The 16,089-nt window shown below is 46.3% G+C and overlaps 1 protein-coding gene across 7 annotated transcripts in view; it reads left to right on the forward strand.

The window, feature by feature from the left end:
• Positions 1-16,089, forward strand: part of FBXW11 (F-box and WD repeat domain containing 11) — a 94,214-nt gene that overhangs the window by 62,418 nt on the left and 15,707 nt on the right. For all 7 annotated transcript variants that reach the window (XM_016145091.2, XM_016145089.2, XM_036224188.1 and 4 more), the window contains 3 exons: positions 5,549-5,735; positions 6,580-6,670; positions 13,739-13,876. In XM_016145091.2, the coding sequence (XP_016000577.1) occupies positions 5,549-5,735; positions 6,580-6,670; positions 13,739-13,876 (416 nt within the window). The remainder of the gene's footprint in view (positions 1-5,548; positions 5,736-6,579; positions 6,671-13,738; positions 13,877-16,089) is intronic.

The raw sequence follows: 16,089 nt of genomic DNA on the forward strand, positions 1-16,089 counted from the left end.
GATCCATTTGGTAAGGTGTCTGAGCAGTTAAGAATTTCGAAACATTTAGCTTCTTGGCCATGGTTCATTCATTCGTCCCATCCCCAGTAAGGACGATCCATCACCGTGGACCGTATGTGTGGCAGACTAGATCAGTGGTCTCGGAGCTGTGGAAGAACCAGCGCATGGCTCGGGCCTCAGGCTGGGCGCTGGGCCAGAGACCCCCGCGCAGCCGCGGGGAGCCGGGCTGTTGGCTCGGACGCCCCTCAGTGTGAACCCGGCCCCTGCTCCAGCAGCACAGGAGCCCGTTTCCTTCTCCCTGTGGCAGTGATAGTGCTGCTGCTGCCTGGGATCGCGCGAGGATCACAGGACGTACGTAACGTGCCTGGCATCTGGTGGGTATGCTGAGGATGGCAGCGTTAAAAAAATAAAATAAAAATGAAAAGTCCAGGGAAGCAGGAAACACCTGCTTCTCCAGAGGTAGTAAGATTCGTTGCCAGGAAGTTTTAATTATTCACCCACCAATTTCCAGATTGGTTCATCCTGACATCATATAGGTAGGTGTACGTGGCACTTTGTTGGCCCAACGAAGTGTTGGACTTTGTGATGACCTGAGCATCATTTCATTTCTGTGTGAATCTGTAGGTCAGTATATTCCAAGGTAAAGGCATCCGATGACTGTTGCTGTCAGCAGTTGTGTGTGTGTGTGTAAGGTTTCTGACTTCAGGTTTTATAGTCACATAGATCTGTGGCCAGGAAGGGGGAAGGGACAGCAGGGGTGGGTGGGGAAGGAAGTTTCTTTGCAGCTGTTCTTTGAAACGTGTTTCTAAAATAATAAGCGTTTCTATACGTGCATGATCTAAGCAGCTGTGTTATAACTGGCTGTAGTCAAGGGCATTGAGCTGCTATTACACATTTGAGTTTGATTTTGTTAGTGTTGTTTACATATCAAGCTTTGAAATTCATGCCTTTTAATTGTTTTAATTTATTATTGAAAATTTTCCAGACTTTCACCTTGTCCCTCTAATTAGCAATGGTAGCACGTCTTTGGCATTGTGTGTGCGGGATCTTGGCCTCGTTTTTCTGAGGCCATTATGTCCTCTGCTGCCTTGAGGAGGGGCTGGGATGGTGGGAGATGGGGGAGTCTCAGCACGGTAGAGTAAATGAGAGCCAGACATTGGTACCTAAGGAAATGTTTAGTTTTAGCACCTCAAAGTGCTTTTTAGCCCTGGCAAATGGACCGCCTGATGCAGTAACTTCTTTGTCTGAACAGGCTTGAAACCAGAAAGTTCCAAGGTCTGCATGGCTTCTGTGGGTCTACTCTTAAATGCTCAAACAGAAGTTGTATGATTCCTAGCCTTCAAATATTTAAGGGGACGAGATTTATAACCAGGGTGTTAGAGGGGGCTTATTCAGCACTTTGCTAGAGGAGGTGTGTCATATTTTCTTTTCTCTCAGAAAATAACAAAGAGGAATGCGGCTTAGCTCCTTGACCAGCAATGTCAACTAAGGGGATCTGGGGACAGAGGAAGGGAACAGTGATACTCATCGAGCACCTCTTCTGTGCCTGGCTCCTTTATAACCTCCTCTAATTTACCTTCCCAACCGGGTTGGGAAGTTCCCTCTCTGTAAAGTGAGGATATTGAGAGTACCCGTCTTAGAGGGCTATCGTGTGGATCATGTGAACTAATCTGTTTCAACATTGACTGTCATGTCTATTTTGTGGAAGACCAAGATCCAGAAAGGAAAACCACTTGCTTCACCCAGGATATCCAACTACAGCCAGTGCATCTTCTGAGAGACCAGAACATGCTGCTTCTTAGGAGGATGAAATGAATTTAAAGTATTATCCAAAGGAAGTAAACCAGGTCTCATTAGTATTAGTGAGATGTCGCTGAATTAGACTGATAGCCTTTGAAAGAAGGGGAACTATCTGTTAGTAAGCGATTTCCTTATGCAGAAACTCACTGATAGCCCCGCAGTGAGCTGTGGAGGAAGAAAAATCCAAGAGGACTGTAAAGCAAGAGTGCCCAGCGTGTTAGAATTACCTGGCGGAACTGCTTAAAAGATAGATTCTTGGCCCTCACCATCTAAAGATTCTGACCAAGTAGGCCAGAAGAAGGTCCAGGGAATCTGTTTTTGTTGCTTTTGTTCATTTTTAAGGTTAGCAACCACGAGAGATGCATACACAACCACACAGGCTTCTGAGGAACATCTCACAGACCACCCAGCCAGGCCGAGGCCTGGTGCTGCTCTCCCAGACAAGCGGACGCTGCGGCCGCCGAGACCGGAAAAGGCAAGTGCAGTGCATTCTGGACTCGCCGTGTGCTTCATCGCAGAGCAGAAGACGCAGGGGATGCGGGTCGGTTAAGAGAGTGTTTACAGCCAGCTCGGAGGCTTGGGTCGGTGGTACGGAAGTAACGCAGACCTTGAAACGTGACTCCGTGCTAGCGGCACACGAGGAACTAGAAGACAGTCTGATGAGTAGTACCCAGTGTTGGAAAAATTCAGGGAAGACCTACGTTTGTTAGCCCTTGCATAGAGATGTTAAAGAAAATGATTAAAGGGCAGAGAGAGTCTGAAATTTGGAATCTGATGAATGTTTTGTCAGTCCTAGCGGAGGAGCAGCACGAGCAGAACCATGTGATTATCCGGAGATTTCCCTGATTGTAGGTAAACATGGGTGGAAAGATGGAAGAACGGGGCACAGCGTCGTGGAGGCGCAGAAAGGCGGCCCGGACCTTAGAGCATGGTATCCAGACGGCAGAGCCCTGAATAACGGAAAATTGTCCAAAACGGATAAGTAAACGGGAGAGTTGAAAACAAACAAAAAAATCATCGCTTGGGAGCACAGGGTGAAGAACAAAAGGACGGGGTCTTTGCAGTAGATCGCGTAGGATGACAGGAAGAAACAGCATGTTTCCACTAGTCACATTTTTTCCTTCCCCTCTAAGAATGATGGTTTCAAAACCAAAAAAGTTAGGAAAATTGTAGTCCAAGAAAGCCGTGACGATGTTTAGGAAACACGTAGCGCCTGTCAGCAAGCAGGCCTAAAGCCGTCGCGTGCAGGACAGGACGGAAGCCGTAGTTGTGGAGACCAGGATGGGGGGACACCGAGGAGGAGTCGGAACCCAGAGGCGGAGCTGCCGGGCACCGGCGTGGCCCGCGGCGTTTGGTGGCCCTTCGTGGTGGTGCCCTGAGGCGACCGACCAGCAGATTTCCTGGTTTAAGGAACAGGACAACTGGAGGGGGTGTATTTGGGGGACATTAGCTGGTAAATTTGATGCCACTCTCCAGCAGAGTCTTACGTGGATCGTCAAGGCAGGCGCAAAGGGCCCAGGCTTGCGTCCGCCTGGAGGATGTGCACGGAGTGCCAGAAGCGGCACCCCTGAGAGGTGGGGTTCAGGGGTTTCCCACATTCTGCTCACCTGCATTCTGCCGCTTTCCTGTAATGAACATGAATCATACGTTAAAAGGGACACAAGGCAGCCAGTGCCCACTTGTTTAAAAACACACACGCAGTACCCGCGGTACGCAGGAAGCACCAGCGAGGGACCGCGCTGGGCGGCCGTGCCGGCTCCGCGGCCCGCCTCGCGGGACGGGTCCCAGACCAGTCGGTCAGAAGCGCCGTGCGAAGGCGGCGGTGTCTTCATGGGGCAGGGCTTCTCCAGACGTCCCCGAGGGCTGAGGAGCGGTGTGGGCCGGACGTAGCCGCCCGGACGGCGCAGTGCGGCCACCGGGACAGTGTTCAGTGAGCAGATAGACCAGCGACAGCCTGGAGGGGAGTCCCAGGGGTCGTGGGTGCTGTCCTCGGTTCTGGCCCATTTAACGCGTTTGCCCGCAAACTTGGGAGCAAAGACTTCCTCTGTTTGCCCTCCGTGCAGATCTGGTGTGGGATACCCACTCTTCTGGATGGCAGAAGGTTCTAGAGGCTAACTGGGGCGGTCAGGTAAAGCTTCAAAGGCGAATTATATAGTAAGGGCAACTGCACCCACCCCTCGACCGGCATATGGATACTGAGTTGGGGGAGTCGTTTCAGTAGAGGTCTCGCGCGGAGAGGCCTAGGATTTGACTCACTGCCATCTTAGGGGTCTGCTCAACACGGCTATTAGGCGCAGGCAGCGTAATCTCCATCTGCATTAACTGATATCATGACATGTGCAAGAAAAGGTAGTGGCCCTAGTGTGGTCCTCATTATCTGATCATAACTCGGATCGTAGGTCCAGTCCAGAGTAGGAAACTTGGTACATTAAGGCCTCTAAGCCGTAATCAGCAGTGTAATTAAGTCATTCTTAGAGTCGAAGAAAACCTTCGTTTGTGAAGCGTTTTTTGAACATCATCTCAGTTCAATAATTTCAAAATGGGGCAAAGGTGGCTATCACCGCTTCGTACAGACGCGACAGCTGAGGCTCCGAAAGTGATGATTCACCTGCATCCTGCCAGGTCCCCGCCGCTGTGCCGCCTCTACGACCTTGAAAAGGAGAACGGACACTAAGCTCCGTGTTGCTTTGTCTTTAAAATCTTTCCGTAAGGCCCGTGTGAGTCTTACCGATAGAGTTGGAAAGGACGGTTGTTGCTGGTGGTCGCCACATTGCGTGGTAAGAGAGAAACCCAAGGGCACGGATGTTTCCCGTCATAGAACTGCTGCGTGGTGAACCTGGATTTGAGATCGGAATTTTCTGCCTGTGTGTTCCCGGCACTACACAGAATGGGCCCGGGGATGGGCCTTACTTCTCGTGGCCTCAGAGGACGGGCCTAGAACCAAGAATGGGCGTTTACAGGAGGCCGGAACGTGGGCCATAGTGATCTGACGCTGGAGTGCCAGGGTCTCAGTCGTCTCTGAGGACCCTGGCATTGTGTGGGAGGCAGGAACCGCCCCAGATTCTAGAATTTGTAGACACATCGCTCTTGATCTTAAAAATTTTACCTACACAAAGAGACAAACGATCGACAAAGATATACCTAAGTGCACCTGACTTTAACCGTTGGATTGTTGTTTACCTTTGTGTAAGCTTTTTAAGATGTCGGTGTTTCACCTTTTTGTCTCCTTAGCTCTCAGGGATTCACACAGGTCGTGGATTAATGGGGTGAGTTGTTACGGGAGACAGTAAATCAGCGGGGAGAGGACACAAATGTTGGATCAAGAGGTCGGAGTTCCGGCCGTGGCTTTACTACCCTGTAGCTGTGAAACCTCGAGTGCTTGACCTCTCTGTGCCTCGTCTGTAAACTTTGGGGAGTCGTTACCCCAAAGTGGTTTTAAAAGAGTTACGTAAAAATGAAAATAAGTCATCATCATAACTGACAGATATATAGAACCACTCAGGATCAGCAATGACACACAGTAACGGTTGCCGTCAATTGTTTTATCTTTAAAAAGCCAAACCAAAAAGAAGTGTGTGCGTTTATGAGCTCCTGCGCGTGCACATCCGCAGGACCGTCGATACCACTGCAGCACGGGGACGATGTGTTTAAACTCAGGGGTTCTTTCTTCTGTCCTTACGGAAATGGTGACTGACTGGTGCATCTCCGTCTCCCTTCCCATTCCCCCATTGCCTTTTCTGTTTTGTAGAGCAAGGCCTAGATCACATAGCAGAAAACATTCTTTCCTACCTGGACGCCAGGTCTCTGTGTGCCGCAGAGCTGGTGTGTAAAGAATGGCAGCGCGTGATCTCGGAAGGAATGCTTTGGAAGAAGCTGATCGAGCGAATGGTGCGCACTGACCCCCTGTGGAAGGGACTTTCAGAAAGAAGAGGGTGGTAAGTTCGTTCTCGTGGAAAAAGGTAGTTTTGACCCAGGGTCAGTTCGATTACTCAAGAAAGCAGGCAGATTGGCCAAGTGTACGGGAAAGGATGAGTGGTCAGGAGTTGGGGCGGGGGGAGTTAAAGCTGGGAGAGGTTTCCCTTCTGAAATGTGTATTTCCTGGTTATCAACTGTCAGGAAGTACTGTATAGTTTGAGTGATTTGGCTTCACAAAGCTGTGTGTTTACGCTTTTCCTTTCTCATGTTTCTTAGGTGATGGGAGCATCACCAAGACATAGATAAGAAAAAAAAAAAAACATAAGAAAGCCCAGTAAAGCCATTTCGCTCTGCGTTATTGCTTCTGGCTGAACACAATGCACGGCAGGCAGGCTTTTATAGAGAAAACCCGTTAACGTAAAACACAGCTTACCACGCCACGTGTCGGTCACCTGGCCTGGCCCGCACACAGGAAGAAAGTACGCTTGGAAGGAAGTGCAGCTGGTCGTGGTGTGGGTGGGGTCAGGGCTGTATTTTCTTCCTGGGAGGAAGTTTGATGTATACCAAGTTAGATTTTCCACAAAGCTACATTGGCACTTTTTCTTAAACTGTAGAATGAAAGGCGGGATTATTGCGTGTGTTGGGTATTCAGAAAATGAAAGGCCAGGTTCATGGCAGAAAGCTGTAAATTGAAGTAAATTTGTGTCTAACGTGTTTAAACTCAGAAATCCTGCTTTTTGAACTGTGAAAGCTCAGTTCGAGTCAAAAGACTTGAATGATAACAATATTTTTGCGAGCACCATGTTTAAATAAAATTTCTCTTTTATGTGCAAAATGTAACATCTGTTTGTTTTTATTTGCCAGGGATCAGTACCTGTTTAAAAACAGACCCACAGATGGCCCTCCCAATTCATTTTATAGGTCACTGTACCCAAAGATTATCCAGGATATAGAGGTAACTTTATGATTTATCTGTTTCATAGCCTCTTTGTGTCTTGTTCTCAACTTTTTATGTTGCCGTAGAGTGTTGTATTGATCTAAAATCATGGAACAAGTAAAAATTTTCAGTTGAACTCCTGGAGCAAATGTGTCACAATGTACAGTCTGTAGCTTTCCTCAGAGTAGATAATGTCTTTTTGTAAAAAGCGACCTTTTTTAAAACATGAAATGCTTCTACAAGGCCACTACTTAATTAAAACATTAATCCAAGATCAACTCTTTACTTTAATTCGATAAATTTTCCAAAATCCAAGGCTCAGTTTTTCAGGTAAGCATTTTTTCAGTTTTGAGCCATATCTGGAGAACTAGCTAAGGCACAGTCTCAGTTTCCTCTATAAATTTCCCATAATTTTTCATAAAAAAAATGACTCAAGTATGAGTGTAAGCAACAGTTAAGTGGGTTTTATGGAGCCAGTTACGCTTCTGGACATGTTGTTGGATTTGAGTGCAACTTCCCCAGCCCAGGAAAACTCTGTAAACTCGATGAGAAGCACTGGAGATGTTTGATGTTGTTCGTGTGTTCTAATTAGTTCAGGTTTATTATTTAGCCCTTTTCCTTGAACCAGGAAAGACACGCACAGCCATTTCTCATTAACTCTTTCACATGTGTTCTTGGCAGGTCCTGGTTACTTCACTATTTCCTTCTTGGCAGAAAAATTGAGCCTTCTCTAGGCAATGCCACATCACCCATAAAGTTATACCCAGTTTCCCAAACGTGAGGTAACCCCCTCCCCCAGGTGATAGGCAGAAAAGTTATTGTGCCAAAATTTATTAATGGAGAAACGTGCTTTTTTTTGAGGGGGGCGGTTCTTTTTCCCTTTTTGAGGCAGATGTGAACTAATGGAATCATTCGGTTAATGGTACCTCTGAATGTGGCTGGAATATTATTGTTTAACACACAAACCCTTGTCTTGAGTATTCTGCTCTCTAAAATGAGCTACAAAGTAACCTTTTCAAGAAGGTTAAATAATTTAAAACTTCTGCCAGACAAATCATAAAGTTTAGGAATTAATTGATCCATTGACAAAGCTTAGAATAAATTGCTCCCACATGTAGTAGCCAAAGCATAGTGCTAACTTGAATCTGTGGCTGGTGGTGAGTTTCAGGGGAGAGGGGCAAGGGCCGTCTCTCACCCCTAGATGTACCAAGAAATTGCTTGTACACGCCTCATAGAAACTGTATTACTTTCTGCTTATCCCCCCACTCCATTCCCCAATTACTCTTTACAAAGTATCTCCAAATTTCCTTGAATAATTTAGTAAATTCTTTATTACAAGAAGGATGATGTTTAAAGTCAGTCATCAGTAAACAGGAACTTTGGAAGAACTTCGATGACTTTGAAGATTTGGCGACAAGGACTATTTTATTTAACCCCCACGAATGACTGCCATCGTAATTGACACTATGAACTCCGTGGCATGATGGTCGATGTGACACCTACCATATCCATTTCCCGAGGCGGAAATGATTTTTAAGTTAGTGGAAGAGACAGACGCGAGGGGAAATAGACCGGGGGAAACCCTATTTGACCCAAAACCTCTGCATTGTGGCAGCCTCCCCAGTGGTCCTTGAATTATGGCTTGGGGAAATCCATGGGCAGACCACAGGGATCTTCTCCAGATGTCTCTGGGCTAGATCTCTTAGAGAGGGGGTGATGTTCTATGCTTTGGTACACTCACTGACCGTAACAATAAAGAAAAATAGTGTACCATGTACAGAGTATTTACTTATGCTAGGTACTTTGTTTCGCATTTTATAATACATTTTCCCATTTAACACTCAGACAATACCCAAAAGGTGGGTCATGTCCTTATTAAAACTGAGAAACTGAGGCTCAACACAGTTAAATAGAATGCCCAGAGACTAACAGAGTCTGTGATCAACCTTATTTTCTTCTGCACTTTATACAACTTTTTTATACTATAGATCACTGGAAAACTCATCACAATAGAGTTCTTTACCTCTGTTTTGCAAATATATGTTATTCTGTTCTCGAGGTGAACACACAGCTAGAGAGTGTGTCAGTGACCCACGGATCAAACAAACGAGAGACTCACGCCCTTGGCTCTTGCCCATGTGGCTGATACGAAAACGTCAGAAGAAGAATGTAATCATTACAGGCACGCTCTCAGTGTGCCATGAACGATGTAGTGTGGCTTAACACAGATTATTGCACTGAATTTCTTACATGATATTATCCTCATCTATAAGATGGGGAAACTGGGACTAAGAGAAGTTTTAGAGCTTGCTATGTAGTTATGGGGATTAACCGAGGTCCAGCTAGCTCTTAGTGGTGGTGTCTGTAGTTTTTAAAAGGGAAAATTCAAGAAGCGAAGGAGAAAGAAGTCTGTTGCTCTCTGCCTGCAGACTGCTGGGTGATCTTCTCACCTTTCTCTAATTGTGTGAGCACTCGGTGTCCTTGACCATTAGTTGAAAAGAGGGCACGAGTTAAGATAGACTTCGCTGGCCTTGTTGTAGTCCAGTTTGGGGGAAAGTGGTGCATTAACGGGTTTTAATCAGGCACGTTGCCCAAGAATAAATTACACCCCTGACGACCGGCGGGCGTTCGTGTCCCCTCCCGGGTTGCCACACGCGGCCGCCAGTTCACAGCACCTTTTTCTTTTTCTCCTTCCAGCTCCCCCTTGACAGCTCTAGTTCATGCGCTGGCTCCCGTCATCTGTGCATTCCCCGGTTTGGCCCCGATGAGCAGCTGACCTTGCCCTTCCACCTTGACCCAACAGAAATTGGCTAATTTTTAAGGAAAAAGTAGAGAACCTGGCTTAGTGTGGCCAGTATGATTCAGGAAATGAGAATGCGAGAAATGAAGTCTGGGGAGAATAAAAAAGAATTCTTAGCCTTCCGTAAAGCTTCGTCTCTCATGGGTGTTCTCCACACACACGGTGGGAGGCGGGGTGGTCAGAGCGCCTCTGCCCTAGAAGGAATTCCTGAGAAACCTGAATGCATTCCTAAGAGAAGCAGCTACGTTGCTTTGGTTATCTGGAGTCTCAGTTGTTAATCATTATTATTAATGGCGAGCGTACTATTAGGTACTTTGCTGCAGTGATTTAATTTAATTCTCAAATCGTCAAAACTGAGATTCTTAGTCCAAAGCCCATGTTCTTTGGACTCTACCCCGCCCCCAGGTGTCTCTCTGCGGAGAGATGGGAGTTGCTCTGATCGACTCAGAGTTCTGACGTCTTGAACTTGGCTTTTTCCCTCTGCCATTTCAGAGTGGTGGCAAGCTCTTCATGTGACGTGCCCTCTTCCCCTATTTATTCACTGGACTGTAGACCCTTTGAAGCACTGTCCTTGGAACGGACCACTGGTAAATGATGGTGTGTTGTGTCGCACCTTTTAATCAACCACATTTTATGCAGGGAAAGTGGGGAGCTTTTTTTGTGTTTTGCAAACTTGATATTAACATTGTCCTGACCAGAAAATGCTAAAACTTGCCCACCCACTCAGTTGTGTTTAGGCTTCTAAAAATAATGTTATTTCTCCATACTCAGACATCTGTTTTCACTCTGTTGCCAATTTAAATGCCGCTGTATACTCTGTGTATCATGGCTACTTTCCCAGCATTTTGAAAATTCGCACAGGGTAAGGGGATTTTACAAGTTCTCAAAAACATGAACTATTCCTCTACAGTAGCCACATGGCGTGGCGCCTGGGCGCAGCGCAGGTATCTGTGTAATTAAAGGGCTGCACCTGCGTGGGCCCTGTCCGCCTGCCGCTGGTGGGAAGGTAACCGGGGAGTTGCATTTGTAGGCTGGGCCCCCTTGCTGGGCGTGGTCCGGCAGGGCTCAGGGCCGTCAGCTTTAAATATCAGACGAGGCTGAGACCACCATTCCTGGCAGTTTGGGGAGATTTTTTTCGGTCACAGCCTATTCCTTTCGGCCAGCATACTCCACACAGGAGAACGTGCGTCACCACCATCCTTGGGAGGCACCCCAGTGAGCACTTCACACGTGTTGTCTCATTGATTCTTAGCTGTTTGAAGATACTTTCCCCATGTTTACAGAGGAGGGAACTGCAGCTTGCACAGCCCGTCATTTGCCAGAGCTGCTCGTTAACCCAGGTATTTTCTCCCACAATGGGCTGCCTTCCATTTTCAAGCGTCTAGTTTTTCTAAAAAAGACCTGGCTTGTAAGCATTCTGGTAAGGGTTGAGGTCGTCAGAGAAAAGGTGGTAGGCGGTATTTCCGGCCGCGCCCGCAGGAAGCCCTGCCTGCTTTGTGGGTGGCCTGGGGGCGTGAGCGGAGCAGCCGGTCCCCGCGGTCCCCACGGTCCCCACGGTCCCCACGGTCCCCGCGCCCCGCAGCATCCACTCCCCGCTGTGCGCTGCTGTCGCTTTCCTGGAAAGTCGACACAAACTGCGCTTGTTCTGAGATTGAGGAACCTGATAATTTTAAAAACAGCCCTAGGTGGGCTCCCAGCATGAAACGATCCATCAAGAATTACTTGGCAAACTTTTTCTTTTAGAATTCAGATAACGTGTATTAGAAGGTTAGGTTCTTTCTGGGCACTGAGAAGCTAAGCCATTTCCGGCCTTCATTTGACTTAGAATGAGAGCCTGTTGTCCAGCAGAGCTTTCGCGAGGCCCTGGTATTTGGCTCTGGTTTGAGGGTTGGAGGTGGAGAGCATGGCCCAGCCTTTCATGCCCGGTGCTCTTCTCCGGAGGGCCTTCAGGGGATGGACGTGTCACAGGCCGGCCGGCCGGCTGTGACGGCCTTGGCCCGGCTCCTCTGCTGCACGGCTCCAGGTATGTGTAGTAAAGGACTGCAACTGACCCCGGTTCTAGAAAACATGTTAGATAGAGTGAAGAGAGAGCATGCAGGACAAACTTTTCTATATAGGGGGTCGTCCCCCACTCCTTTGTTTTAAATCAAATTTCTTTTCAAATTCCCACAGGATAGTAAATGTGCCTTTTCCGTTCATTGAGATAGAGAGCATCAAAGCTCCTTACTGAGTCAGTGTTTTCCTGCTGCGCTTAGCACGCGGAGGTGTCTCAGTCACTATCTGAAAATACTTTCTCTAACTGATTCCACTACTGAATGCAGTTTTAGATATTCTGTATTTTCTGGGCCCCTTCCTAAAAAGTTGCTTCTCCAGACAGATCTGTTGTCTTCCTAGACAGCAGTGGCAGAGGTAGGGTAAGTTAATTTTTTTGTTGTTTGGGAATGTGCTTTATGTCTGACATTTACAAATGCACTGGAGGTCATGCTTCTGGCTCAGAAGCTCTGACTCAGGAGCAGGTGGGCAGGTGAGCATCTCCTTGCCCCTGGCATCTCTGTGACCAGCCTTGCATCCCCGGGGTGTACGGGTCTGCTCTCTCTGTAGGCTGCGTGTGGGAGCTCTCTGAGGGCAGGGGTTATACTGTCAGACGCCTGTGCCAATTACTGAAGCCTCAACTGGTGAAACAGTCTGCTTTTTAGATGTGTGTGTACCAGTATCTGCAGCCTTCCATTTTTTTATTTTCCTGTAAAATAAGGACAATAATTTTGATGACTTAGTTGTGATGATTAAATTAGCTATAAACTATGTAAAGCACATAGCATGGTGTCATGAAAGCATAGTGCCTCACACATGCCATTTAGTGAATTTTAACATGTTAGAACTGTACAGAAGTATACTGCCTTCAAAATAAGAGGAAAGACAGTTCATCAGATGTAATTAAGTGCTTACCATGAATGAAGATGAGATTTATCTCCATTTTTTAGCAAAGCAGGCAATTAAAACTTGTAGCTATTCAGGTGATTAACTGCTCAGAGCTAATCTTTACACCTATATCCTGAATTCAGGTGTGAACAGTTATTCGGTCCCTTTTGTCACCTAATCTCAAGGGTCAGGAGTTTACACTTTGGTTGTTCCTCAGTAGAAACGTGGTACCCTTGCATCCTGAAAGTCCTCGTGTGCATCACCCGAGGTCCTCCAGGGCTCTGGCCCGACCCGCTCCCTTACTGAACTGTGCCCCTGGTCTCGTGCCGTGGCACCGTTCATTATCCCACGGCCCGCAGCACTTACGGTTTCTAATCACTCTTCTGGCAGTTATATGTTACCTGGAATTGTTACTGCCCTCCCTATGTTCTGTGTTCCCTGTCTCACGAGCTAGGCCTGTACTTCCCTATAGACACTGCCTATCTTAGTGCAAAAAGCAAGGAGTCAGTCGTGCAGAACTGGGTATGATTTCTAGCGCCTCCCGTTATAGTTTTGTGGCCTCTGCAAATTAAACTCCTTCCTTGTTTAAAAAAGGGAAGTAATGACTTCATTCCAATGTTAATGTGTGCATCATTTAACCAAATAAATGCCTTTAGAGCGTATCTGGTTCCGGATACTATGAGCCTAGGTGCTGGAGTAGGTCCTCCCTTGAAAGCAGCATGCTTCCTGTTGATCGTTTAATCCCCAGTGTCTTGCACAGTTTACACTTGGATTGCACTAGTACCTTAGGAAGCGTTGCATGAATGGTGAAAGAATGAGAATCCCGGGCCAAAATGCGCCATCGTTATTCCGAAGGAGCTTCTGGAGGAAGATTCAAAATGAATAACAAAAATTTTTCTATAGTAGTTTAATATCTTTTCTCAACAATCAAGACAATGCTTTGGATGGAAACGCAGACTGTCACTATATGCTTAATGTTGGCGGTGGTCTTCCGCCAAATATTTTAATTGGCGTTAGAGAGTGACCCAGCGAATTACTATTTATTTGTATGTTTTGGATGCAGATGGCATTCTTTAAACATATTGAGTTCTGTCTAGGCCATTTTTTCTTTCAAACCCAACCCCAACTCATTGGAAATCCTATGATGGTTACCAGACGGGCAGGGAACGTTTGAGAAAAAAAAAAAAAAATCATTGGGCGAATGTCTTACTTGGAAAAGAGCATGATTCCTATCCACAGACAGTTATTACGCAGACCGAGATGGGGTATCCGTGGTATGCTGTTTCTGGAAGCAACGCCGAAGTCTGAAGTCTAACAGAAGAGTCGGTTCACAAACACTCATCTGTCGCCTCCTTTTTCCTCTCTAGACTATAGAATCTAACTGGCGGTGTGGACGACACAACTTGCAGAGGATTCAGTGCCGCTCTGAAAATAGTAAAGGTGTCTACTGTTTACAGTACGATGATGAAAAAATTATCAGTGGCCTGCGAGATAATTCTATTAAGGTGAATGACTGACTGTATTTTGTATGTATTATTTTTAGAATTGTGGTTACATGTTAGACACTAGAAGTGACCATCTCTTCATTTATCCCAGATCGGTTTTTCTGTCCCGCTCAGTCTCAGCAGCTCTCCGTGTGGTTCTAGAGGCAGGGCATTTTCCTATACTAACACTAGACCCCTGGGTTGTCTCACGACGCCTGCCCTGCTCTGAGCACATTCACATTCTGTGTTCTGTAGTTAGGTACGTGTAGAAATTATCTCGGTATCACAAGGCTCTTGATTACTTGCTCGCTGGTGAAGGTGTTGCTAACGCGCCTGTAAATCAGAGTCATCACCTTTTGTGGTTTCTGAGAGAGGCTCAGATGATAACAGAAGCATCAGAGCACTTCGGACGCTCTATCACAGTTATAATTTACATACAGGAAAATTCATTCATTAGTGTAAAGATTCATTAATGTAAAGCTCTACGAGTTTCAACAAGCACAAAGAATTCTGTAACCATAACAATACAAGATACAGAAGAGTTCCCTTATCCCCAAAAGTTCCCTTGTCCTGTCCCTTTGTGTTCAACTCTTCCCATCCTTCCAGGCACTGGCCACCACTGGTCTTTTATTCTGTCTATAATTTTGCCATTTCGAGAATGTCCTTTAAATGGACTCATACAGCATGTAGCCTTTAGAATCAGGCTTCTTACACTAGCCGGGTACCTTTCAGATTCATCTATGTTGTTGCATTTCGCAGTACTCAATTCCTTTTTATCACTGAGTAGTAGTCCATTTAATGGGTATACCACAGTGTGCTTATCCATTTACCTGCTGAAGGATATTTGTGTTTCCAGCTTTTTCTTAATTATGTATAAAGCCACTGAAATGTGCGTGCAAGGTTTGGGGAGATTATGAGTTTTCAGTTCACTTACATTATAACCTAGGAGTAACCGTGCTCGTCACGGGGGCCCGTCAATGGGTGCGAGCCATGCATGTGAGGACGGGGAAAGCGGGGTCCTCCGCATGCTCTTCTGTCCCCAGAGACCCCTCTCCCCATCCTTCTGTCCAGAAAAGCGGTTTCTCCCAGAACTTTGCCTGGCCGTGCCGCTAGTTCAGTGTGCAGCTCCCTGATCTGGACCCGCTCTGGGGCCACAGGAGAATTACGAAAACAAGCGAAGAGAATGGCAGGCGCCCCCAAGTGCATCGCCTCTTCACGGTTTTCCTCCTGCCGCAGCCCACTCGCGCCCTCCCCCTGCCCTCCCCCTCACATCCCTCACACTCGTCGGAGTCCGCAGCCAGTCGCTTCTGTGTTTTGTCTAGGCTTGTCGTTGTAGTCAGCTGGGAAGATAGTTTGTAGTGAGTGCTCTCCATCTTGGCCCTGTTTTCTATGTTGCTTTACTTTGCGTTAGTTAGAGGGCTTTTTGTTTTTGTTTTTTGCTTGTTTCTTATTTTAAAAAATATATATGAAATAGTGAAATTTCAGTATTTCAGATAACTTGGGACAAAAAACACCCTAAATTATAGGATATAAAGTTAAACTTTTGCTGGTTTCCTATTTGTTTGTTTGGCAGTTCCTGCATGTTTTTGGCAGTCTCTCAAAAGGTAATCTGTGGATGTGAGTCTAGAGGATGTCAATTGAAGAGTAGTAACTCCTTTCCAATTTAGGAAACACAGCATACTGTATCTCCTTAGAAATTCACAGGACACAGTAGCACTTAAAGGCTCCAAGGCCTGCGGTCGAGTCACCCAGTGTTTCTCAACTTCCAAAACACATTTGACCACAGAACTCTGCTTTTTAAAAAAATTTTATTTTTCAGTTAGAGTTAACATTCAGTATTATTTTATATTAGTTTCAGGTGTATAGCCTAGTGGTTAGACAATTATATAATTCAGAACTTTGTTTTTATGTAACTTATTGATTGCCCTAACCTGTGGCTACAAATATACTCCAGAAAGAGTGACATATGTTACTATTTAATTTTGGCAGTTCCTCTAAGGAATAGATAAGAATGGTTTGTTAAGGACCTTGTGAAAAGCATAGGCTGCCCACGGGCTTGCATTTCATTTACACTGGATGTGTTTCTAAAGAATTCTCCTAATGGAGGCACACCCATGTTTAAATTAAGCTTGCATTTGATTTATAAGACAGACCGCGGAGCCGACATGCACTTCAGAGAGATCATCTAGATCTCTCGATCCAGCCCTCATTCCAGTGGCTGGAAACCTTTTGTA

This window comes from Rousettus aegyptiacus, unplaced genomic scaffold (assembly GCF_014176215.1).
Source record: "Rousettus aegyptiacus isolate mRouAeg1 unplaced genomic scaffold, mRouAeg1.p scaffold_m13_p_7, whole genome shotgun sequence".
In the NCBI taxonomy this organism is placed as follows: domain Eukaryota; kingdom Metazoa; phylum Chordata; class Mammalia; order Chiroptera; family Pteropodidae; genus Rousettus; species Rousettus aegyptiacus.